Source organism: Hemiscyllium ocellatum, chromosome 21 (genome assembly GCF_020745735.1).
Source record: "Hemiscyllium ocellatum isolate sHemOce1 chromosome 21, sHemOce1.pat.X.cur, whole genome shotgun sequence".
Taxonomy (NCBI): Eukaryota; Metazoa; Chordata; class Chondrichthyes; order Orectolobiformes; family Hemiscylliidae; genus Hemiscyllium; species Hemiscyllium ocellatum.
The window spans coordinates 64,964,875-64,991,200 of NC_083421.1; the positions used below are offsets into that span (position 1 = coordinate 64,964,875).

General features: G+C 48.1%; 1 protein-coding gene across 2 annotated transcripts in view; it reads right to left on the reverse strand.

Moving 5' to 3' along the window:
* The window catches only part of LOC132825971 (collagen alpha-1(V) chain-like), a 499,923-nt gene that overhangs the window by 61,342 nt on the left and 412,255 nt on the right, over positions 1-26,326 (reverse strand). For both annotated transcript variants that reach the window (XM_060841664.1, XM_060841663.1), the window contains exons 35-40: positions 23,292-23,336; positions 21,986-22,039; positions 17,331-17,384; positions 7,532-7,585; positions 6,515-6,622; positions 3,357-3,446 (exon numbers count right to left, since the gene is read on the reverse strand). In XM_060841664.1, the coding sequence (XP_060697647.1) occupies positions 3,357-3,446; positions 6,515-6,622; positions 7,532-7,585; positions 17,331-17,384; positions 21,986-22,039; positions 23,292-23,336 (405 nt within the window). The remainder of the gene's footprint in view (positions 1-3,356; positions 3,447-6,514; positions 6,623-7,531; positions 7,586-17,330; positions 17,385-21,985; positions 22,040-23,291; positions 23,337-26,326) is intronic.

The following is a 26,326-nucleotide window of genomic DNA, read 5'->3' on the forward strand; positions in this document are numbered from 1 at the left end:
AGCCCACTCCTCGACCCAGCCCTGTTACCCTGTATTTCCCATGGGCAACCCACATCCTGAACACTACGGGCAGTTTAGCATGGCCGACCCATCTAACATGGACTTTAGTAAGGAGTTTGATAAGGTTCCCCATTGTAGACTAATAGAGAAAGTGAAGTCACATGGTGTGCAGGGTGTTCTAGCAGGTGGATAAAGAACTGGTTGAGCAACAGGAGACAGAGAGTAGTAGTTGAAGGGAGTTTCTCGAAATGGAGGAAGGTGACCAGTGGCGTTCCACAGGGGTCAGTGTTGGGGTCACTGTTGTTGGTAATATACATAAGTGATCTAGAAGAGGGTACTGTTGGTATGATCAGCAAGTTTGCAGATGACACGAAGATTGGTGGAGGAGCAGAAAGCATAAAGGACTGTCAGAGAATACAGGAGGATATAGATAGATTGGAGAGTTGGGTAGAAAAGTGGCAGATGGCTTTCAATCCAGACAAATGTGAGGTGATGCATTTAGGCAAGACTAATTCTAGAGTGAATTCTACAATGAATGGAAGAGCCTTGGGAAAAGTTGATGGGCAGAGAGATCTGGGAGTGTAGGTCCATTGTACCCTGAAGGTGGCTGCGCAGGTGGATAGAGTGGTCAAGAAGGCATATAGTATGCTTGTCTTCATTGGACGGGGTATTGAGTATAAGAGCTGGCAAGTCATGTTAAAATTGTACAAGATATTGGTTTGGCGACATTTAGAATACTGTGTATAGTTCTGGTCGCCACATTACCAAAAAGATGTGGACGCTTTGGAGAGGATGCAGAGAAGGTTTATGAGGATGTTGCCTGGTATGGAAGGTGCTAGCTATGAAGAGAGGTTGAGAAAGTTGGTTTATTTTCACTAGAAAAAAGGAGATTGAGAGGGGACCTGATTGAGGTTTACAAAATCATGAAGGGTATAGACAGGGTGGATCGAGACAAGCTTTTTCCCCAGGGTGAAGGATTCCATAACGAGAGGTCATACTTTCAAGGTGAGAAGTGGAAAGTTGAAGGGGGATGCACACGGTAAGTACTTCACACAGAGGGTGGTGGACGTTTGGAACGTGTTGCCAGCAGAGGTGGTAGAGGCAGGCACGGTAGATTCATTTAAGATGTGTCTGGACAGATGCATGAGCAGGTGGGGAGCAGAGGGATACAGATGCTTAGGAATTGACCGACAGGTTTAGACAGTACATTTGGATCAGCTCAGGCTTGGAGGGTCGAAGGGCCTATTTGTGGGCTGTAAATCTTCTTTGTTCATTTTCTTTGTTCTCTAACCTACACATCCTGGACACTATGGGCAGTTTAGCATGGCCAACCCACCCAACCTGCACATCCTGAACACTACGGGCAGTTTAGCATGGCCAACCCACCCAACCTGCACATCCTGAACCACTACGGGCAGTTTATCATGGCTGACCCACCTGACCTGCACATCTTTGGACTGTGGGAGCAAACTGGAGCATCCAGAGGAAACCCACGCAGACACGGGGAGAATGTGCAAACTCCACACGGACAGTTGCCCGAGGCTGGAATTGAACCCCGGTCATGGAGTCATACAGCATGGAAACAGGCCCTTCAGCACAAACTGTATGATGCTGCTTACTCAGCTGGTTCCAATTGCCCACATTTGGTCCACGTCCCTCTAAACCCTTCCCATCCATAAACCTATCAAAATGCTTTTTAAATGTTGCTATTGTACCCAACTCAACCACTTCCCCTAGCAGCCCATTCCATACATGCACCACTCTCTGTGTGAAGAAGTTGCCCCTCAGATCTGTCCCCTCTCACCTTAAACCTATGCCTTCTCGTTTTCAATTCCCTATCCCTGGGAAAAAGACTGGATGCATTCAGCCTGTCTATGCCCCCCATGATTTTATACACCTCAACAAGGTCGCCCCTCATTCTCCTTTGTTCCAAGGAATGAAGTCCAATCCTGGCCAACCTCTCCCTATAACTCAGGCCTCCTAGACCAGGCAACATCCTCGTAAACCATCTTTGCACTCTTTCCACTTGAATGGTGTCTTCCCTATAACAGGTGACCAAAACTGGACACAATACTCCAAGTGCGGCCTCACCAATGAGTTATACAACAGAAACAGAATGGCCCAACTCCTACACTCAATGCCTCGACCGATGAAGACCAGCACGCTAAATGCCTTCTCCACCGCCCTGTCTACCTGTGATGCTGTTTCAAAGACCTATGTCCTTGTACTCCGAGCTCTCTCTGTTGAGCAACACTCCTCAGGACCTTCCCATTTACTGGGTAAGTCCTACCTTGGTTTGACTTTCCAAAGTGCAACATCTCACACTTCTCTGTATTGAACTGCATTTGCCAATCCTCAGCCCACTTCCCCATCTGATCAAGATCCCTCTGTAATTTTTGATAACCTTCCTCACTATCAACAAAACCTCCTAACTTTGTATCGTCCGCAAACTTACTAATCACGCTTTGTACATTTACATCCAGATCAAAAGGTGCCAGCACTGACCCCTGCGGCACACCATGATTCAGAGGGGCCTCCAGTCGGGGAAACAACCTTCAACCATCTCTCTCTGCTTCTGATCACAGAGTCAATTTTGAATCCAATTGGGTAGCTCTCCCTGGATCCCATGTGACCTAACCTTCATGACGAGCTTGCCCTGTGGGACTGTGTCAAAGGCCTTCCTGAAGTCTGGACAGGAAACATTCACTGCCCTACCTTCATCCATCCTCTTGGTTACCTCTGAAAAAACTCAAATGGAACAACAGTAACTACCCTCCAGTTTTCTGGGACTACACCAGTGGCTAAAGATGAAGTGACAATCTCTGCAAGGGCCTCTGCAATTTCTTCCCTAGCCTCCCACAACATCCAAGGATGGAGTTGATGAGGCCCAGAGGATATATCCACCTTAATATGCTTTAAAGCTGAAAATACCTGCTCTCTGGTAATATGTATGCGATCCAAATATCCCTACTTGCTTGCCTTATTTCCTTACCATCCATAATTCACTCCTCAGTAAACACTAAGGAGAAATATTCATGAAAAATCTCCCCCATCTCCTGCGGGTCCCTGTGAGGCAGCAATGTTAACCATTAAGCCACTGTGCTGCCCGAGTACTGATGGGGACAGTACACAAGAAGCTTTACTCTGTACCTCTGACACTTGTTTACCTAAATCGCTGATGCCTTAATATTTTGTAATGCTTCAGAATTGAATCTTACTTTGTAATTATCTTGCAGGATATTGTGATGAGTCAGATAGAGGTGAGTACAATCTTTGACGTGCAAGGACAAAAGCATTGAAGAATGAAAGTGAACAATGAGAAGTGAAGATGAAACGGTGAAGATTGAGCTACTTACAAGGGGTCCAGGGAGTCCACGTTCACCAGTGAATCCTCGGAGGCCAGGAGGACCATCCTTCCCAGGTGGGCCAGCAGGACCAGGATCTCCCTGATGGGCACCGAGAGGAACGACAATGTTAATCAGCAGCAGGCATTCAACAGCGAACTAACTCTACGAGGGAGCGAGTCAACACTCCCCATCCAAACTCATTCCATGTGAAACAATATCAATACCAAAAACGCCTTCTTCTCCATGTTTCTGCTGAATCTAAGCAATGGCTCAGTGACAATACTCATCTTCCTCAACAGTCGGAGGGTCAGTGCTGAGGGAGTGCCGCACTGTCGGAGGGTCAGTGCTGAGGGAATGCCGCACTGTCGGAGGGTCAGTGCTGAGGGAATGCCGCACTGTCGGAGGGTCAGTGCTGAGGGAGTGTCGCACTGTCGGAGGGTCAGTGCTGAGGGAGTGTCGCACTGTCGGAGGGTCAGTGCTGAGGGAGCGCCGCACTGTCGGAGGGTCAGTGCTGAGGGAGCGCCGCACTGTTGGAGGGTCAGTGCTGAGGGGGTGCCGCACTGTCACAGGGTCAGTGCTGAGGGAGTGCCGCACTGTCGGTGGGTCAGTGCTGAGGGAGTGTCGCACTGTCGGAGGGTCAGTGTTGAGGGAGTGTCGCACTGTCGGAGGGTCAGTGCTGAGGGAGTGTCGCACTGTCACAGGGTCAGTGCTGAGGGAATGCCGCACTGTCGGAGGGTCAGTGCTGAGGGAGTGGGCACTGCCACATGGTCAGTGTTGAGAGAGTGTTGCACTGTCACAGGGTCAGTGCTGAGGGAGTGTCGCACTGTCGGAGGGTCAGTGCTGAGGGAGTGTCGCACTGTCGGAGGGTCAGTGCTGAGGGAGTGTCGCACTGTCACAGGGTCAGTGCTGAGGGAATGCCGCACTGTCGGAGGGTCAGTGCTGAGGGAATGCCGCACTGTCGGAGGGTCAGTGCTGAGGGAGTGTCGCACTGTCGGAGGGTCAGTGCTGAGGGAGTGTCGCACTGTCACAGGGTCAGTGCTGAGGGCATGGCTTGGAGGGGAAGTATTAGGTGCTGGTGTTCCTTGTATCTGTCACTATGAAGTCACTGTTTAGTTTTGCTCCTGGTTATACCCCTGTTTTTCAATTTCCTGTTTGCTGTGACATTCTTGTCTGTACCGATAACTTTGTCATCTTCTGCCATGTATTAAAAATCTATACATTTTCAGATATAAATTGTATTCGCTTTGCGCATTTTGTAGAATCTCCAAAAGCTCTCGACAGGATCGATCTGCCACTCAGCCATCTTCGGGGACATTAAAACAGGTATATGAAGATGTCAAACACCTCGAGGATCATCTTAAGGAGAAGTGAGAGTCACAGAGTCATAAAGCATAGAAACAGACCTTCCCGTCCAATTCATCCACATCGAGCAGACATCCCAATCTGACCTCATCCCATTTGCCAGCCTTGGGCCTGTATCCCTCTAAGCCCTTTTCTATTCATATATCCATTCAGATGCCTGCTGAATGGAATTGTACCAGTCTGCCGTACCTCCTGGGTAGTTTTTTCCACACACGCACCACCCTCTGCATGAAAAGTTGTCCCTCAGGTTCTTTTTAAACTTTCCACTCTCAGCTTAACCCAATGCCCTCTAGTCTTGGACTCCCCAACCCTGGGGAAAAGACGTCAGCTATTCACCCTATCTATGCCCCTGATGACTTTAAACACCACAGTAAGGTCATCCGCTCAGCCTCCGACGCTCTGGAAAATCGCCCCAGTCTATTCAGCCTCTACCTATAGCTCAAACCCTCCAATCTTGGCAGCATTGTTGTAAATCTTTTCTCCACCCTTTCAAGTTTAACAACATATTTCCTGTTGTAGAGAGACCAGAATTGTATGCAGTATTCTAGAAGTGGCCTCACCAATGTTTTGTACAATTTCAACATGTACAGTCCAGCTCCTATACTCAACGCACTGACCAATTAAGGCAAGTACACCAAATGCTGCCTTCATTATCCTATCTACCTGTGACTCCACATTCAAGGAATTATGCACTTGACCACCTTGGTCTCTTTGTTCAGCAACACTCCCAGGGCCCTGGCATTGACTGTGCAAGTCCTGTCCTACTTTACATCACATTGTAAATTTTTACTCTAAATTCTGTGCCTTACAATTGTGTCCTCCACAACCACCTGATGTAGGAGCAGCGCTCCGAAAGCTAGTGCTTCCAATTAAACCTGTTGGACTATAGCCTAGTGTTACATGTTTTTAACTTTGTCCTAGTTTGCCTTTCCAAAAGGCAATGCCTCACATTTATCTAAATTAAACTCTATCTGCCACTCCTCAGCTAGTGACCCATCTGATCAAGACCCCGTTGTACTCTAAGGTAACCTTTACTGTTCACTACACCACCAATTTTGGTGTCATCTGCAAACTTACTAACCATACCTCCTCTGTTCACATCCAAATTATTTCTATAAATGACAAAAAGCAGTGGACCCGACACTGATTCTGGCTGGACACTCGCGTTCACAGCATCCAGTCTGAAAAAAGTCCCTCTACCTTAAAACTCTTTTTGCCTACCTTCAAGCCAATTTTGTATCCAAGTGGTTAGCTTCCCCTGGATCCCATGTGATCTAACCTTCCTAAACAGTCTACCATGAAGAACTTTGTTGGATACCTTGTTTGAGTCCATACAGATCACATCTCTTGTTCTGCCCTCATCAATCTTCATTGTCACCTCTTCAAAAAACTCAATCAAGTTTGTGAGACATGATTTCCCACACAGAAAGTCATGCTGACTATCCCTAATCAACCTCTGCTTTTCCAAATACATGGAAATCCTGTCCCTCAGAATCTCAAGAGATGGTGGGACACGGGATGGGAAGTTCAGCAAGGGAATTCCAGAGTTTGTGGCACAGACAGCCCATGACCAACAGGGAATCAAGAACACTGAGGAAACAAAAGGATTTAGGATTACAGGAGAACAGGGACATTGAGAGGGGGGTAGAGCTAGAAGAGATTGCAAATTAGGGAGTGATGAGGATGTTAATATTTGAAGATAAGAATCTTAACATTTTGGTGTTGGCCGGTGATTTAGACTGAGTCCGAGTGTTAAATTTAGACAAACTACCTTCAGGAGTTCCAACAGCTGTTGTTTCACTCACCTTTGCACCTTCTTTCCCAGCAGATCCTGGCAGTCCTTGTTCTCCAGGAGGACCAGGGGGCCCTGGGTGGCCGCGCTCACCGAGGGAGCCAGTCTCTCCTGTGGGACCCTGACAGAGCAGCAAGTCAGAAATACAGTGAGACGTAGTGACAGCCTCCCAATCCCCATGACCATCCCCCAAACCTCCCACTGCCCACGGCAAACTTTCAAGGACCCATTTCCTGGAAGGCCACTCTTCCAGCACTAACTCTGATTCCTTCTCCCCCTTCTGAATTGCTGTTGGATGTTTTTGCAATACTCAAAGTATAAAAACCCATTCTGTTCTGAAGAAAGGGTACTGACTTTGAAACATTAACTCTGTTTCTTTCTCCACAGATGCTGCCAGACCTGCTGAGTTTCTCCAGTAATTACTGTTTTTTCCAGATTTCCAACATCAAGAGTTTGTCGTTATATTTTTGTGTAAAAACCTATATTCTCCTTTACAAAACGAGCTGATATTGATTAAGACGCTGTGCAGAGAGTGATCCAAATTGTTTGAATCAATAGAAGGGGGATGAACTCATTTTGCTCAAATGCAGTTTCTGGCCGGATCGTGCCCAGTGGGTGGGTAACTCTGAAGATGCTCAACCAGACATCAGCTGCTAACAATTACTGGGGGGAGGGGGGGCATGTTTGATTGAAATGCTAATTGTTACATGACAAAATCTGAAATTATAAAGTTAACCCCACAGTTGAAGTGAGCAGGGCTGAATTTGATAAATTGTCAACATCAGGAATGTTGATACTGAACTGGACGATATTCCTTCTGCTCGACACTAAACCATGAACATGATTCAATGTAACAGTCACAGATTCTGTGGGAGATCCCCACACAAAATCTGACCAATCATAGAAGCTTTCAGTGGTTTCACACTCAAACTCTGACCTCAATTTTCAGTGCCTACTGCACAACTTTTACTCTATGATTAGTCATTCTTTTGGAGATTCTGAAATGAATTCTGAATGAATTTGTCCTCACCTGGGGGCCAACCACTCCAGGAGGGCCGGGGGGGCCTGTCTTGCCTTGGAAACCCTGTGAAGAGATGGTTTGAGAAGTCTGTTACTGACACAGCAAGATCTCACCAATAATAATCCAATCAGATCACACAAAGGACAGCAAGTGGATTCCATCCAGGGAAATTATTGCCTGGGGTGATTTCACACTGTGAGAGACAAGATGAGTAAGGCCCCAGAGATTCCACCACATCTACACCTACCAGATCATAACCAGGAAACAGCCCCCACTCTCTCACTGGGGGCGAGGTTGGGTTGAGTGGGATGGCGAAGGTAAGGGTGGATGAAGTGGGGGTTTCGTGGATTGGGGTGGGCTGTTGAGCTGGTGCCTGCTTCCTCCTGGAAGCAGATGAGATGAGCTGAAAGATGGTGAGGAGAAAGTGAGGACTGGAGATGCTGGAGATCAGAGTCAAAAATGTGGTGCTGGAGAAGCACAGCTGGTCAGGCAGCATCTGAGGAGCAGCAGAGTTGACATTCAAGCATAAGCCCTTGATCAGGAATGTCTCCTGCTCCTTGGATACTGCCTGACCGGCTGTGCTTTTCCAGCACAACATTTTTTGAAAGATGCTGAGGGCACACACAGCAGTCCAGTCAGGAAAAGTGGAAGATTCAACCTTTTCTTAGCGTGAGTACAAAACGCAATATTATGTAACATAAGCTTGTGTTAGTGTAACAACGCAACACGGTATAGCTATATCAGCTATATGGCCCTCCATATGAGGCAACATGTGACAGAACTCAATAACAACTTGAATTGATTTTTTAAAATTAACTTATTTTTCCCATTAACCGTTCAGAGATGTTATTTCATACCCATGCAGCAGGTAGGACCTGAACTCAGGACTCCAGGTCCAGGGGGATGGTCACTACTACTGTGCTGCCAAAAGAGGACCTTAACAACTCTAACTGACTCCATTCCAATTCACTAATTCCAGCTTCACCTCATTCAGAACAAACCAACACAAGTGACCAGGCCACAGACAACCCAATACACATTCAACAAAGGTTGAAATGTTTCAATTGCAACCCTGGTAAATATTAACCAAAATCAGTCATTATGAACCAACCACAGTAAATATTAATCAACACTAGTCAATACTAGCCAACCTTGGTCACTATTAATGAATTCCAGTTCATGTGGATCGTTTCTAGAGCAGGTAAGCCCTGTACAAGAAGGATGGGTTGTACCTAAACAAGGGGACACCAATCCCCTTGCAGGGAGATATGCCAGGAGAAAGTGAGGTCTGCAGATGCTGGAGATCAGAGCTGAAAATGTGTTGCTGGAAAAGCGCAGCAGGTCAGGCAGCATCCAAGGAGCAGGAGAATTGACGTTTCGGGCATGAGCCTGAAGAAGGGCTTTCCTGAAGAAGGGCTCATGCCTGAAACGTCAATTCTCCTGCTCCTTGGATGCTGGCTGACCTGCTGCACTTTTCCAGGGAGATTTACTAGACCTACTCGGCAGGGGGTGTGGGTCATGGGGGTGGGAACCACAACACCAGGTCAGCAAGTGAAATGACTGAGGAGGACTCAGAGACCAAGACCCAGTAAGTCAAAGAGGAAGAACAGACAGGGCGAGGTTACTGAATCCTGGATCAGTGGTGCTGGAATAGCACAGCAGTTCAGGCAGCATCCAAAGTGCAGCGAAATCAACATTTCGGGCAAAAGCCCTTCATCAGGAATAAATAGGGCTTTTGCCCGAAACGTCGATTTCGCTGCTCGTTGGATGCTGCCTGAACTGCTGTGCTCTTCCAGCACCACTGATCCAGAATCTGATTTCCACATCTGCAGTCATTGTTTTTACTTCGAGAGGTTACTGAACACAGGGGGCCTGGTGGTCTGAGGTGTATTTGTTTTAATGGGAGGAGTATGACAGGGAAGGCAGATGAATTTAGAGCTCAGATTAATAAATATAACAATGATGTTGTAGCTATTAAGAGACATGGTGGAGAGAGGGACGTTCTGGGATTGAGGTGTTTCAGGCGAGGTAGAGAGGGATGTAAAAGAGGCGGGGGAGCTGCGATCCTGATTAGGGAGAATATCCCAGCTGTTCTGACGGAGGACACCTTGGAGGGCTCATTCACTGAGGCCTAGTGGGTCGAGCTCAGGAATAGGAAAGCTGCAATCACTTTGAGGGGATTGTACTACAGGCCTCCCAACAGCCAGTGGGAGATAGAGGAACAGAGACGGGGACAGATTATGGACAAACGTAAAAACAGAAGGGTTGTTGGGGTGGGTAATTTTAACCTCCCCTATACTGACTGGGACTCCTTTAAGCAGGGGCTTGGATTGGGGGGAATTAGGTGAATCCAGAAGAATTTCTTAAAACAATACGTAAAGGAAACAGTGACTGTAACTCTGTAAGGTTTAGGTTAAGGGTCAGGATAACAGTCATTGGGTGAAAGTATTAAACTGGGGGAATGCTAGCTACCACCACATTAAGCAGGAACTGGGGAATGTCAAATGGGGGGGCAGCTTTTTGAGGGTAAATTTGCATCTGTCATGTGGGAGTCTTTGAAAGGCCAGTTGATGAGAGTTCACAGCCACCATGTTCCTGTGAAAGTGAATGATAAGGATAGCAAGATTCAGGAACCTTGGATAACAAGAGAAATTGTGAGCTCAGTCAAAAGACAAAGGAGGCATATGTAAAGTTTAGGAAACCGGAAACAGACAGAGCAATCATAACATATACAGAAATATAAAGAAAACATAAACAAGGAGCTGGAAGGGCTAAATGGGACCATGAAATGACATTGGCAAACAGGACTAAGGAGAATTCAATGGCATTTTATACATATATAAGGCACAAGAGGGTACCTAGGAAAGGGAGGTCTGTCAAGGATAAAAGAAGGAATTTGTTTGTGGAGCTGAGGAAGCGGGTGAGGTTCTTAAAGTGGAATTTGCATCAGTATTCACAAAGGAGGAGGAGGGAGAGTATGAGAGTCAGAGAGCAGGACAGCATGGGCACAGACCCTTTGCTCCAACTCAGCCACACTGACCAGACATCCGAAATTAATCGAATCCCATTTGCCAGCAGTTGGCCCATATCCCTCTAAACCTTTCGTATTCAGGTGCCTTTCAAATGTTGTAGTTGTACCAGCTTCCACCACTTCCTCTAGCAGCTCACTCTCTGCATGAAAAAGTTGCCCCTTATCGGTCCATTTTAAATCTTTCCCCTCTCAACTTAAACCCATGCCCTCTAGTTTTGGACTCCCCAACCCTGTGGAAAAAGATCTTGATTATTCAGCTTATCCATGTCCTTCATGATTTTATAAACAAATATGAAGTTCCCCCTCAGCCTCCGGCACTCTGGGGAAAAACAGCCCCAGCCTGTTCAGCCTCTCCCTGTAGCTCAAACCCTCCAACCCTGGCAACATCCTTGTAAATCTTTTCTGAATGCTTTCAAGTTTCACAATGTCATTCTTATAGCTGGGAGACCAGAATTGCACTCAATATTCCAACAGTGGCCTAACCAATGTCCTGTACAGCTGCAACATGACCTCCCAACTCCTGTACTCAATATTCTGACCAATAAAGGAAAGCATACCAAACGCCTTCTTCACTATCCTATCTACCTGTGACTGCATTTTTAAGGAGCTAGGAACCTGAACTCCAAGGTCTCTTTGTTCAGCAATACTCCCCATTAAGTGTATAAGTCCTGCCCAGATTTGCTTTCCCTAAATGCAGCACCTTACATTTCTCTAAATTAAACTCCATCTGCCCCTCCTTGGCCCATCTGATCAACGCCCCATTGGACTTTGAGGTAGTTTTCTTCACTGTTTACTACCCCTCCCCTCCAATTTTGGTGTCATCTGCAATCTTACTCACTGTACATCTGCTGTTCACATCCAAATCATTGAGATAAATGATGAAAAGTTGTGGACCCAGCACCGATCCGTGTAGCACACCACTGGTCACAGGCCTCCAGTTTGAAAAGCAACCTTCCCCTACCACCCTCTGGGGGCAGGATTTACATATGTTTGGAAAGGCCAGGACTGATTAGAGATAGTCAATGTGACTTTATGCATGGGAAATCATGTCTCATGAATTTAATTGAGTTTTTTGAAGAAGTAACAAAGAGGATTAATGTTGGTAGAGTGGTGGACGTGATCTATATGGACTTCAGTAAGATGTTCAACAAGGTCCCTCATGGTAGACAGGTTAGATCACATGGAATGTTGGGAGAACTAGCTATTGGGATACAGCCATAGTGGATGGTGAATCTCTGGAGGGCTATGTTGATATTCTTGGGCACGTCAACATACAAAGGAAGAGGTGTTGGATGTTTTGAAAAGCATTAAGATAGTCCTAGGACTGGATGGGATCTCTCCCAAAATGCTGAGGAAAGCTGGTGAGGAACTTACTGGTGCCTTGTATGAAATCATTGTATCCTCTGTCACAGGAGAGATCCCAGAGCACTGGAGAATAACCAACACTGTTCCTTTGTTTAAGAAGGGCAAAAGGGATAATCTGGGAAACTGCAAGCTGGTGAGCTTTATGTCAGTGGTAGGGAAATTATTGGAGAAGATTCAGAGATAGGATGGACTCACATTTGGAAAAAGATGGACTTAGTAGTGATCAGCAGCATTGGAAGGTCGTGTCTCACAAACTTGCCTGTTTCTTAAGGAAGTGACAAAGATGGTTGATGAATGGGAGGGCTGTAGATGTTGTCTACATGGACTTTGGCAAGGGCTTTGACAAGGTCCCTCATGGCAGCCTGATACAGAGAGTGATATCATATGGGATCCTTTGGCTTAGTCACAGAAGACAGTAGTAGTGGACGGGTGTTTTTTGACTAGGAATCCGTGGCCAGTGATATTCTGCAGGGTTCAGTGTTGTTTGTAATATTGTTAAAGATGTAGGTGGCCTGATGAGTAAAGTTGCAGATGCTGATAGTGAGAGGGGACTGCCAGTGGATACAGATGGGCTGGAGACTTAGGGAGAGAAATGGCAGATGGAATCTAAGCTGCACAATGTGAGATGCCTCATTTTGGAATGTTTAATGCAGAAGTGAAGTATACCGTAAATGGCAGAAATATCAGAAGCATTAACATATCCAGAGTGGTCTATGTGTACAAGTCCACAGTTTCCTGAAAGTGGCAACACAAGTGGATTTGGTGGTCAACATATGGCACATGGCATATGGCATGCTTGTCTTCATCAGTCAGAGCATAGAGTATACAAAGTTACAAGTTCAACTGAGTTAGACTTCATCTGGAATATTGTATAGTTCTGGTCACCGCTCTGCCAGAAGAATGTAAAGGCTTTGGAGAGGATATGGACCGTTTACCAGGATGTTGCCTGGAATAAGAGGCTGTTAGCTATGAGGAGTGATAGGACAAACTTGTTTTCACTTGACATCGGTGGTTGAGGGATGACCTGATAGTAGGAAACAAAACTGGGTGAGGCACGGATAGAATGGATAGTTGGAGTCTTTTTCCCAGGGTAGAAATGGCAGTTACATGGGACAATTACACGAGACATGTTTAAGACAAAAGACAGGAAGTATAAAGAAGCTGTGAGAGGCAGGTTTTTTATACAGAGGCTGGTAAATGCCCGGAATGTGCTGCCAGAGGAAGTAGTGGTGGGTGAATATAATAGGAATATTTAAGAGGCATCTTGCCTGATATATGAATAGACAGGGAATAGAGGGATATGGACAGCGTTGAGGGAAAAGGTTTGAGTTCAGAAAGGTGTCGAGTGTCAGTGCAGCTTAGTGGATGGAAGGGCTTGTTCCCAAACTGGATGGTTCCTTTTTCATTAACAGCCCAAGTTGATAGTGGTCATCCCCCAGCTGGTACTTAATCAATACCAGGCCGCCTTTAGAGGGGCCTGGGTGCATTATTTCTCCCTCCAATTCTATCATAACATTGTTCCCTCCATCTCTTTGTTTACCCTTTGATATTTTTGTTCATGCTGGGTGAACTTGCAGCTTGTTAAAGATACGCAGCAGGTTAGCGTGTGTGCAGGGTTTAAGTTCGAAGCAGACTAGGAATGACTTCCGACATATTACTCGAGGTGATGGAAAACATGAAGATAAGAAAATTAGCATTAAGGTGCTTTACCTGAATGCTCGTAGTATTCATAACAAAGTAGATGAATTAACAGCACAAATCATCGTGAATGATTATGATTAGATTACCTACAGTGTGGAAACAGGCCCTTCGGCCCAACAAGTCCACACCGACCCTCAAAAGAGAACCCCCCCCCCCCCACTATATTTACCCCTGACTAATCCACCTAACACTACGGGCAATTTAGCATGGTCAATTCACCTAACCTGCACATCTTTGGACTGTGGGAGGAAACTGGAGCACCCGAAGGAAACCCATGCAGACACGGGGAGAATGTGCAAACTCCACACAGACAGCTGTCCGAGGTGGGAATTGAACCCGGTCCCTGGCGCTGTGAGGCAGCAGTGCTAACCACTGTGCCGCTCCCCATTATGATGTGAGAGGCATCACAGAGATGTGGTTGCAGGGGGTTCAGGACTGGCAGTTAAACATCCACGGATATTCAACTTATCGAAAAGACAGGGAGGTGGGCAGAGGGGGTGGGGTTGCCTTGTTAGTTAAGAATGAAATTAAATCTGTGGCACTGAATGCAATGGGGTCAGATGTCATTCCTGACTCATTAGCTGCTGCTTAAGTCTGCTGGTGGCTCATGAACTTGAAAGACCCTATACAGACAACAAGCAAAACTAATGTCAGTTACAAAATACCATGCAAGGACTGTAACAAACACTACATTGGACAAACAGGCAGGAAACTAGCCACCAGGCTACATGAACACCAACTGGCCACAAAATGACATGACCTTCCTCTCTCACTAGTATCCTCACATACAGAGGAGGAAGGACACTATTTCAACTGGGACAACACATCCATCCTAGGACAAGCCAAATAGAGACACACACGAGAATTCCAAGAGTATTCTAACCGGAACTCTATCAACAAACACATCGAGTTAGACCCCATCTACCATCCTGAGAGAAAAAAAGAACAGGAAATTACATCACCAACCCAAAGAACCCCAAACATATAATTAGAAAGCAGGAATTATCAGCAGTGCTTTGCCTGAGGCCCACTGAAGATGTTACCTAGAAGAGTGATGAAATGTCTGGAAATGAACCTTCCAGCTCAGTGAGCCAATCTACATCCAGAACCTCAACCTGAGCTACAAATCTTCTCAAAACTTACTAACTTAACAAATACTTTGTGTCAGTCTTCACAGTGAAAGACATAAGTAATATCCCAACAATTAAGGAGAGTCAAGGAGGAGAGTTGAGTATGGTAGCCATTACAAAAGAGGAAGTGCTAGAAAAGCTAAAAGGATTAAAAACTGATAAATCTCCTGCCCCGATGGGCTAGATCCTAGAGTTCTGAGGGAGGTGGCTGAAGACATAGCCGCGGCACTGGTTGTAATCTTTCAAAATTCACTGGAGTCAGGGAAAGTCCCAGACCATTGGAAAATCGCTGTTGTAACCCCTTTGATCAAGAAAGAATCAAGACAAAAGATGAAAAATTATAGGCTGATCAGCCTAACCTCGGTAGTAGGTAAAATTCTGGAATTCATTATCTTGAAGGATGGGGCAGCAGATACAGGGGAACACCATCTCTTGCAAGTTCCTCTCCAAGCCACTCACCATCTTGAATTGGAAGTATAACGCCCTTCCTTCAGTGTCACTGGGTCAAAATCTTGGAATTCCCTCCCTAAGGCATTGAGGGTGTCTCTACACCCCACAGACTGCAGTGATTCAAGAAGGCAGCTCACCACTGTCATCTCCAGGACAACTAGTACATGCCATTTTCTGAGGCGTAGCTAATGGTAACCATATTCCAAGAATGAAGAAAGCATTGTCAACTCCCACTGAAGTGACCATAAACCAGTATCATTCAGTATTCTCTGATACAAGCCAACACCAGGCAAGCACTGAATTCCATCAACCTTAGGATCAGCCAACATGACCTGATTCATCTCAACTCAACAGTAACATCCTAAAGACACAACTGGGAAAGTGAATCTTTTATTAAGCTGGGTTTGTGTCTCATTAAGTAATCATCACTGCAGTTCACTGATGCCAGCCTCTTACAAATCCCGATATTAGAGAGTTCCTGCAAGCTAATTTTATTTGACAGGCATTTTCACATATTCTAAGGGCCTTAAGTTAGTGAGCAGCGAAGATCTTCAGCCATTACTGTTAGCCAATCTCTTTGTTCCTATTGCTCTTTCCTCAATCTGCTACCTTTGTGTATGTGAGGCTGGGGACAATGGGGGTTACTGATGGGATTGGGACACTCAGTTCACTCACGTCCCCTATTGTGAAGGGCAGACAGCACTGAATGCCCAGTGATGAGGCAGGGGGGTGGTTTCACACAGGGTGGGAAGGTGGGAGACAGTAAGGGATACTGACATTTCCCCACTGGAACGACACGCTGTGTAACTGCGGATTCATACCCTGCAAAGGGCACCACTGAGCCAGAAGCAGGCTGTTGTGTTAAATGAAGAAATGAATAATGGCCCATTATTCTGTTTATGTTAAACTTGAGGAAAGAACGTGGAATCAATTTACAACTGGGTGATAAAGCACATTGTGAGCAGTACACTGTGGCTGTGGGAAGCTGTGATTAAAAGCCAGCCATGGAATATCACCACGTGAACAAGTGGGACTTGTACTTTTTAACTCCCATGAGTTTGTACTGCCGAGCTGCCCTGGGCCATGTGGGCTCTGACCTGCCGGAGGGAGGATGAGTGAGGAAATCTTCTCTCATGCCTGACATTGTCCAGCTGACTCCTTCTCTGAATAAAAGTGACACTGGAAAGATTGGCAGTTACTATCAACCCATCGTTCCACTAAAATATTGCTCTTTCTGCTTGAAAGTTCTTAGTTTGCAGTAAACGGTGGTAGAGACAGTATTGTGAGCTGACATCATTCCAAGGCTGAGAGAGTGAAATTCTTTGCTCATTTTGGAGAAGAGGTGAGGCAGACCAAGGGGTGGAACCTCATCATCTGAGCTGGCAGATTCAGGGGTAACATCAGGGAGCACATCCTCACCCCGAGGGGAGTGGAAATCTGGAACTCTCTTCCCCCTCCTCCCTAACCCGGCCCAGAAACTGCTGCAGAGACTGGGGATCATTGAATATGTCACAACTGAGCTTGATGGTTTGGTTTTATTGGATCAGGAGACTAAGGATTCTAGAAACAAAGAGGCTAAGTGGGGTTATGATGCAGATCTGATGTGATCTCAGTCATCAGTGGCTCAATGGGCTGAATGGCCTCTGCCTGTTATTGTGGAATGTGTGGTGGAATTGAAGTCATTGAGGACCATAATTAGTAAAGGAGACAAATTCTCCTATCCTGAAGGCCATTATCTCTGAACGTACCCACCATTTATGAGCTCAGGAAACTGGCTTAGATTCAAATCTGAATCAGTGCCACAGCACTATCCCCAAGAGGTTTGATCCGAGGGATGTGTGTGTGCTGGTCAGATGCCAAGCAGCTCCTGGACAATGTTCTCTGGAGAGCTTTACCACACTCTCTCTACCCTCCTCTGTCTGTGGATTCACAAATACATTTCCTAAGATATAAGAGGTTGTGTCACTGGTCTCCGAGGGATTCAGGAGTTCTGTCTGATCTCTTGAAACTCTTTCTATGCAGCTGATAGTACAGTCTGACAGGGCAGAGTGGTCACCTTGGTGAGAATCCCTCCAGGTCAGGGCAATACAGCAGAAGGATTGCAGAAATCTCAGAGCTGGCTGGTACTTACCGTTTCCCCGCGTTGGCCAGGATGTCCAGGCAATCCGTCCTTGCCAGCTGGGCCCTACAAAGGCATCAGGTAGAGAAAGCCATTAGTAATATTGTTAGAATGGTTAATTACAACAGGAGACTAATTCTTACATCGACCTTTCCCTCTCCTCTCCCAGGATTCGAGTCTGAATCCAGTTCAGCCCAGATACAATGAACTCTCACTGTTCACAGAGGCAGTGTCAGGGGAGAAGCTTGAGGCATCAGCACCAACCTTCTGTCAGACACCACTTGATCAGGGACACGGGAAGGTACCAGTCTGTAACAGTCAACACTGATCCTCTAACCCAGGAATGAGCAAGGAGTTGGCCTGGAGCTTTACTCTGTCTTTAACCCCGTGTTGTCCCTGCCCTAGGAGGGTGTGATGGGGACAGGGTAGAGGGAACCTTACTCTGTCTTTAACCCCGTGTTGTCCCTGCCCTAGGAGGGTGTGATGGGGACAGTGTAGAGGGAACCTTACTCTGTCTTTAACCCCGTGTTGTCCCTGCCCAGGGAGGGTGTGATGGGGACACGGTAAAGGGAACCTTACTCTGTCTTTAACCCCGTGTTGTCCCTGCCCAGGGAGGGTGTGATGGGGACAGTGTAGAGGGAACCTTACTCTGTCTTTAACCCCGTGTTGTCCCTGCCCAGGGAGGGTGTGATGGGGACACGGTAGAGGGAACCTTACTCTGACTTTAACCCTGTGTTGTCCCTGCCCTAGGAGGGTGTGATGGGGACACGGTAGAGGGAACCTTACTCTGTCTTTAACTTTTTAGAAAAAGTGAGGACTGCAGATGCTGGAGACCAGAGTTGAAAAATGTGTTGCTGGAAAAACACAGCAGGTCAGGCAACATCCGAGGAGCAGGAGAATCGACGTTTCAGGCATAAACCCTTCTTCAGGAATGAGGCTGGTGTTCCAAGTGGGCTGAGATAAAAGGTAGGGGGGAGGGAATTTGGGGGAGGGGCGCTGGGCAGTGGAAGGAGGCGAGGATGAGGGTGAAAGGCCGGAGAGAGGGTGGGGGCGGAGAGGTTGGAAAGAAGATTGCAGGTCAAGAGGGCGGTGCTGAATCCGGGGGTTGGGACTGAGATAAGGTGGGGGGAGGGGAAATGAGGAAGCTGAGAAATCTACATTCATCCCTTGTGGTTGGAGGGTTCTTAGGCGGAAGATGAGGCGCTCTTCCTCCAGGCGTCATGTTGCCATGGTCTGGCGATGGAGGAGTCCAAGGACCTGCATGTCCTTGGTGGAGTGGGAGGGGCAGAGGCCTCACCTTCATCTCCCTACACTCCCGGATCAATGAGTTCGACACGCGGTGAGACATCGAGCATTCCTTCCGCCGCCTTCGCCTCCGCGGCTACGTCTTCAATCAGGATTCCCGCCCACCCTCTGACGACCCCTTCTCCCGCCTCCAACACACCCCATCCACCTGGACACCCCGTGCTGGCCTCTTACCCACCATCGATCTCTTCATAGCCAACTGCCGTCGCGATATTAACCGCCTCAACCTCTCCACCCCTCTCACCCACTCCAACCCCTCACCCTCGGAACCTGCAGCCCTCCACTCCCTCCGCTCCAACCCCAACCTCACCATCAAACCGGCAGACAAGGGAGGCACAGTAGTAGTTTGGCGCACCGACCTTCACACCGCTGAGGCTAAATGCCAGCTCGCGGACACCTCCTCCTACTGCCCCCTTGACCATGACCCACCTCCCACCACCAAACCATTATCTCCCAGACCATCCATAACCTCATCACCTCAGGGGATCTCCCATCCACCGCCTCCAACCTCATAGTCCCACAACCCCGCACCGCCCGTTTCTACCCCCTGCCCAAAATCCACAAACCTGCCTGCCCCGGCCGACCCATTGTCTCAGCCTGCTCCTGCCCCACCGAACTCATCTCCCAATACCTCGACACGGTCCTGTCCCCCTTAGTCCAAGAACTCCCCACCTACGTTCGGGACACAACCCATGCCCTCCACCTCCTCCATGATTTTCGCTTCCCCGGCCCCCAACGCCTTATCTTCACGATGGACATCCAGTCTCTGTACACCTCCATCCTCCATCACGAAGGACTCAAAGCCCTCCGCTTCTTCCTTTCCCGCCGCACCAACCAGTACCCTTCCACTGACACCCTCCTTCGACTGACTGAACTGGTCCTCACTCTGAACAACTTCTCTATCCAATCCTCCCACTTCCTCCAAAGCAAAGGAGTTGCCATGGGCACCCGCATGGGCCCCAGCTATGCCTGCCTCTTCGTAGGAAATGTGGAACAGTCCATCTTCCGCAACTACACTGGCACCACCCCCCACCTTTTCCTCCGCTACATCGATGACTGTATCGGCGCTGCCTCGTGCTCCCACGAGGAGGTTGAACAGTTCATCCACTTTACCAACACCTTCCAGCCTGACCTCAAATTCACCTGGACTGTCTCAGACTCCTCCCTCCCCTTCCTAGACCTTTCCATTTCTATCTTGGGCGACCGAATCAACACGGACATCTACTATAAACCGACTGACTCCCACAGCTACCTGGACTACACCTCCTCCCACCCTGCCCCCTGTAAAAACTCCATCCCATATTCCCAATTCCTTCGTCTCCACCGCATCTGCTCCCAGGAGGACCAGTTCCAATACCGTACAGCCCAGATGGCCTCCTTCTTCAAAGACCATAATTTACTCCCAGACGTGATCGACGATGCCCTCCACCGCATCTCCTCCACTTCCTGCTCCTCCGCCCTTGAGCCCCGCCCCTCCAACCGCCACCAGGACAGAACCCCACTGGTTCTCACCTACCACCCCACCAACCTCCATATACAGCGTATCATCCGTCATCACTTCCGCCAACTCCAAACGGACCCCATCACCAGGGATATATTTCCCTCCCCTCCCCTATCAGCGTTCCAGAAAGACCACTCCCTCCGCAACTCCCTCATCAGGTCTACACCCCCCACCAACCCAACCTCCACTCCCGGCACCTTCCCCTGCAACCGCAGGAAATGCAAAACTTGCGCCCACACCTCCTCCCTTACTTCCCTCCAAGGCCCCAAGGAATCCTTCCATATCCGCCTCAAATTCACCTGAAACTCCACACACATCATTTACTGCATCCGCTGCACCAGATGTGGCTTCCTCTATATTGGGGAGATGGGCCGCTTACTTGCGGAACGTTTCAGGGAACACCTCTGGGACCCCCGGACCAACCAACCCAACCACCCTGTGGCTCAACACTTTAACTCCCCCTCCCACTCCGTCAAGGACATGCAGGTCCGTGGCCTCCTCCATCGCCAGACCCTGGCCACACGACGGCTGGAGGAGGAGCGCCTCATCTTCCGCCTAGGAACTCTCCAACCACAAGGGATGAACTCAGATTTCTCCAGCTTCCTCATTTCCCCTCCCCCCACCTTGTCTCAGTCCCAACCCCCGGATTCAGCACCGCCTTCTTGACCTGCAATCCTCTTCCCGACCTCTCTTTGTGGGCGGCACGGTGGCACAGTGGTTAGCACTGCTGCCTCACAGCGCCTGTAGACCCGGGTTCAATTCCCGACTCAGGCGACTGACTGTGTGGAGTTTGCACGTTCTCCCCGTGTCTGCGTGGGTTTCCTCCGGGTGCTCCGGTTTCCTCCCACAGTCCAAAGATGTGCGGGTCAGGTGAATGGGCCATGCTAAATTGCCCGTAGTGTTAGGTAAGGGGTAAATGTAGGGGTATGGGTGGGTTGCGCTTCGGTGGGTCGGTGTGGATGTGTTGGGCCGAAGGGCCTGTTTCCACACTGTAAGTCTAATCTAATCTCTCCATCCCCACCCCCTCTCCGGCCTATCACCCTCACCCTCACCTCCTTCCACCTATCGTATTCCCAGCACCCCTCCCCCAAATTCCCTCCCCCCTACCGTTTATCTCAGCGCGCTTGGCACACCAGCCTCATTCCTGAAGAAGGGTAAAGGCCGAAATGTTGATTCTCCTGCTCCTTGGATGCTGCCTGGCCTGCTGTGTTTTTCCAGTATTACATTTTTCAACAGTGTAGAGAGAGCTTTACTCTGGTCTTTAACCCCTTGTTGTCCCTGCCCTGGGAAGGTTTAATGGGAACAGTGTAGAGAGAGCTTTACACTGTGATGACCCTGTCCTGGGTGGGGTTTGATGGGAACAGTGTAGAGGGAGCTTTACACTGTGATGACCCTATCCTGGGTGGGTTTAATGGGGACAGTGTAGAGGGAGCTTTACTCTGTGATGACCCTGCCCTGGGAAGGTTTGATGGGAACAGTGTAAAGGGAGCTTTACACTGTGATGACCCTGTCCTGGGTGGGGTTTAATGAGGAGGTCATTTGGCTCAAACTAGCTGCTGATTGAAAAGCAGTCGCTCAGGTCCCACCTCCCAATTCCTCTTCCTATAATCTTGTAAATTGTTCTTTTTCAGATAAAGCTGAACATTTCCTTATCTGGGAATTCACTGAATGGTTAAAGGGGAAGGGGAATGCCTGACAGGTGACCTGCTCAGCTGTACTCTTAAACACGGCATTATTTCTGAGTAAGTGCAGATTTGTGGATCATTGAACATATTAAATAATATCTTAAACAGCATTTGTATTTGGAGTCAGGAAATCTGCAATTGGGCAAAAATAATTATAAATTCCTACAACTACTCACAGGAGGTCCCTTGGGTCCAGCAAATCCCATTGGTCCCTGAGGTCCAGGTGGTCCCTAAAATGTAAACAGAAGCAAGTTGAGAAAAGGGATATTTGCATTTCTATATCACCTCCCCCGACTGCTAGGTGTCCCCAGTTGCTAGGCAACCAATTAATCACTTTGGAAAGTAGCTCTTGTTTCAATGTTGAGTATACAGCTGGCAAGTTATAACCACGCTCCCAGACAGTCAATTATACAAACAACCGATGATTACTTTATTGTCATCTCAGTTTAGGGACAAATATTTGCCTCCAAAATGGGACAATGAGATGTTTTACAATCACCTGAGAGGGCACTAACACTCAGATTAATGTCCTCTCAGAATAGGTGCAGGAAAACACTGGATAGTAACCACAGCGTTAAACTCTGCGTGGGTACAACTTGTACATTATTGGCTGTGTTACTGATTGCCCACACAAGTGGTTCAAAGACAAGGATATGGCTGGTCCATCATGAACCATGATGGTGTACACTGAGGTGAAGCAGGAGATTGTCAAGAGTTTCAGTTCTGTGTTATTGCACAGTTGGTTCTGGGATTCTGAGTTCACAAACCGGTGTTTGGTGGCATTGGCTTGTGCCAGGCAGTGGTCAGAGGTATGTTGGCAGGAACATGGCCATATGACATTGCCAGCATCTTATCAGTTGTAGCTGTGAGTCCAAACAAACACGACCAATGTTCCCCAGACAGTGGAGCTCAGAAATCCCAGCGAGTGATCGGACTGATGTTATTAAATCGAGCTGATCCTCACTGAGCAGCTCATGTCAATACACTCACATAGCCTGTGTTGTTTTCCCTTTACCCTCTATTGTTTTATTTTCACAATGAGAATGTTGTTTACAGTTTCAAACCTGTTGTTATCACCTGACCAAATTCACCAGTGCATAATACAATACTTAGATGTTCTCAATATTTCAAAGTTAAACATCCCCAAAGATGAAGGGGGTGAGTTGAATGACCAAAGCCATCGTACATGTTTCAAAGCTGTGATCACAATGCACCATTTGAATTAAATTCTGATCCCCTTCTGTGCTGCGCAGAAATTTTCATGAAATTTCAGGGAAAACTGGCTACAAAAGCCAGGTTGGGTAGAAGCAGTCTAACCTGGGCACTATGCCCTCGTGTCCCTGTCAGGGAACAAATCCCACATTAGCAGCTTCACTCGGCAGTGCTGAACGTGGGGGAGCAGAAGGGGCATGCCTGGGTCAGCATAAAACCCACAGCAGGGATATAAACAAGGAGCAGGGAAAGAATCGGAATAATTCATACCCTCTCACCAGAAGGACCTGGTGGACCATCGTTGCCTGAGCTACCCTGTAATCAGAGAAAATTCGAGATATTAGCTTTGGAAAACAATTTAAAACAACAACAACAACACACTCAACCATCCTGGAAACACTCTAACGGACAGGTACTCGGGGGTTAACACTGTATTAGACAGGTACTGGGAGGTTAACACTGTATTGGACAGGTACTGGGAGGTTAACACTGCATTAGACAGGTACTGGGGGGTTAATACTGTTTTAGACAGGTACTCGGGGGTTAACACTCTATTGGACAGGTACTGGGGGGTTAACACTGTATTAGACAGGTACTGGGAGGTTAACACTGTATTGGACAGGTACTCGGGGGTTAACACTCCATTGGACAAGTACTCAGGGGTTAGCACTCTATTGGACAGGTACTCGGGGGGGTTAACACTGTATTGGACAGGTACTCGGGAGTTAACACTCCATTGGACAGGTACTGGGGGTTAATACTGTATTGGACAGGTACTGGGGGTTAACACTCCATTGGACAGGTACTCGGGGTTTAACACTCTATTGGACAGGTACTGGGGGTTAACACTCTATTGGACAGGCACTCGGGGGTTAACACTGTATTGGACAGGTACTCGGGGGTTAACACTCTATTGCACAGGTACTCGGGGGGTTAACACTCTATTGGACAGGTACTCGGGGGTTAACACTGTATTGGACAGGTACTGGGGGTTAACACTCTATTGGACAGGTACTGGGGGTTAACACTCTATTGGACAGGCACTCGGGGGTGAACACTGTATTGGACAGGAACTCGGGGGTTAACATTCTATTGGACAGGTACTGGGGGGTTAACACTGTATTGGACAGGTACTGGGGGGGTTAACACTGTATTGGACAGCCACTCGGGGGTTAACACTGTATTGGACAGGTACTCGTGGGGTTAACACTCTATTGGGCAGGTACTCGGGGGTTAACACTCTATTGGACAGGTACTGGGGGTTAACACTGCATTGGACAGGTACTCAGGGGTTAACACTCTATTGGACAGGCACTCGGGGGTTAACACTGTATTGGACAGGTACTGGGGGGTTAACACATCTATTGGACAGGTACTGGGGGGTTAACACTCCATTGGACAGGTACTGGGGGTTAACACTGCATTGGACAGGTACTCGGGGGGTTAACGCTCTATTGGACAGGTACTGGGGGGTTAACACTCTATTGGACAGGTACTCGGGGGTTAACACTGTATTGGACAGGTACTGGGGGTTAACGCTCTATTGGACAGGTACTGGGGGTTAACGCTCTATTAGACAGGTACTCGGGGGTTAACACTCTATTGGGCAGGTACTCGGGGGTTAACACTCTATTGGACAGGTACTGGGGGTTAACACTGCATTGGACAGGTACTCGGGGGGTTAACACTCTATTGGACAGGTACTGGGTGTTAACGCTCTATTAGACAGGTACTCGGGGGGTTAACACTCTATTGGACAGGTACTCGGGGGTTAACACTGTATTGGACAGGCACTCGGGGGTTAACACTCCATTGGACAGGTACTCGGGGGGTTAACACTCTATTGGACAGGTACTGTGGGGTTAACACTGTATTGGACAGGTACTGTGGGGTTAACACTCTATTGGACAGGTACTGGGGGGTTAACACTGTATTGGACAGGTACTCGGGGTTTAACACTCTGTTGGACAGGCACTCGGGGGTTAACACTGTATTGGACAGGTACTGGGGGGTTAACACTCCATTGGACAGGCACTCGGGGGTTAACACTGTATTGGACAGGTACTGGGGGGTTAACACTCCATTGGACAGGCACTCGGGGGTTAACACTGTATTGGACAGACACTCGGGGGTTAACACTGCATTGGACAGGTACTCGGGGGGTTAACACTCTATTGGACAGGTACTGGGGGGTTAACACTCTATTGGACAGGTACTCGGGGGTTAACACTGTATTGGACAGGTACTGGGGGTTAACGCTCTATTGGACAGGTACTGGGGGTTAACGCTCTATTAGACAGGTACTCGGGGGGTTAACACTCTATTGGGCAGGTACTCGGGGGTTAACACTCTATTGGACAGGTACTGGGGGTTAACACTGCATTGGACAGGTACTCGGGGGGTTAACACTCTATTGGACAGGTACTGGGTGTTAACGCTCTATTAGACAGGTACTCGGGGGGTTAACACTCTATTGGACAGGTACTCGGGGGTTAACACTGTATTGGACAGGCACTCGGGGGTTAACACTCCATTGGACAGGTACTCGGGGGGTTAACACTCTATTGGACAGGTACTGTGGGGTTAACACTGTATTGGACAGGTACTGTGGGGTTAACACTGTATTGGACAGGCACTCGGGGGGTTAACACTCTATTGGACAGGCACTCGGGGGTTAACACTCTATTGGACAGGTACTGGGGGGTTAACACTGTATTGGACAGGTACTCGGGGTTTAACACTCTGTTGGACAGGCACTCGGGGGTTAACACTGTATTGGACAGGTACTGGGGGTTAACACTCCATTGGACAGGCACTCGGGGGTTAACACTGTATTGGACAGGTACTGGGGGGTTAACACTGTATTGGACAGGTACTCGGGGGTTAACACTCCATTGGACAGGCACTCGGGGGGGTTAAAACTGTATTGGACAGGTACTAGAGGGTTAACACTCCATTGGACAGGCACTCGGGGGTTAACACTGTATTGGACAGGCACTCGGGGGTTAACACTCCATTGGACAGGCACTCGGGGGGTTAACACTCTATTGGACAGGTACTGTGGGGTTAACACTGTATTGGACAGGTACTGTGGGGTTAACACTCTATTGGACAGGTACTGGGGGGTTAACACTGTATTGGACAGGTACTCGGGGTTTAACACTCTGTTGGACAGGCACTCGGGGGTTAACACTGTATTGGACAGGTACTGGGGGGTTAACACTCCATTGGACAGGCACTCGGGGGTTAACACTGTATTGGACAGACACTCGGGGGTTAACACTGCATTGGACAGGTACTCGGGG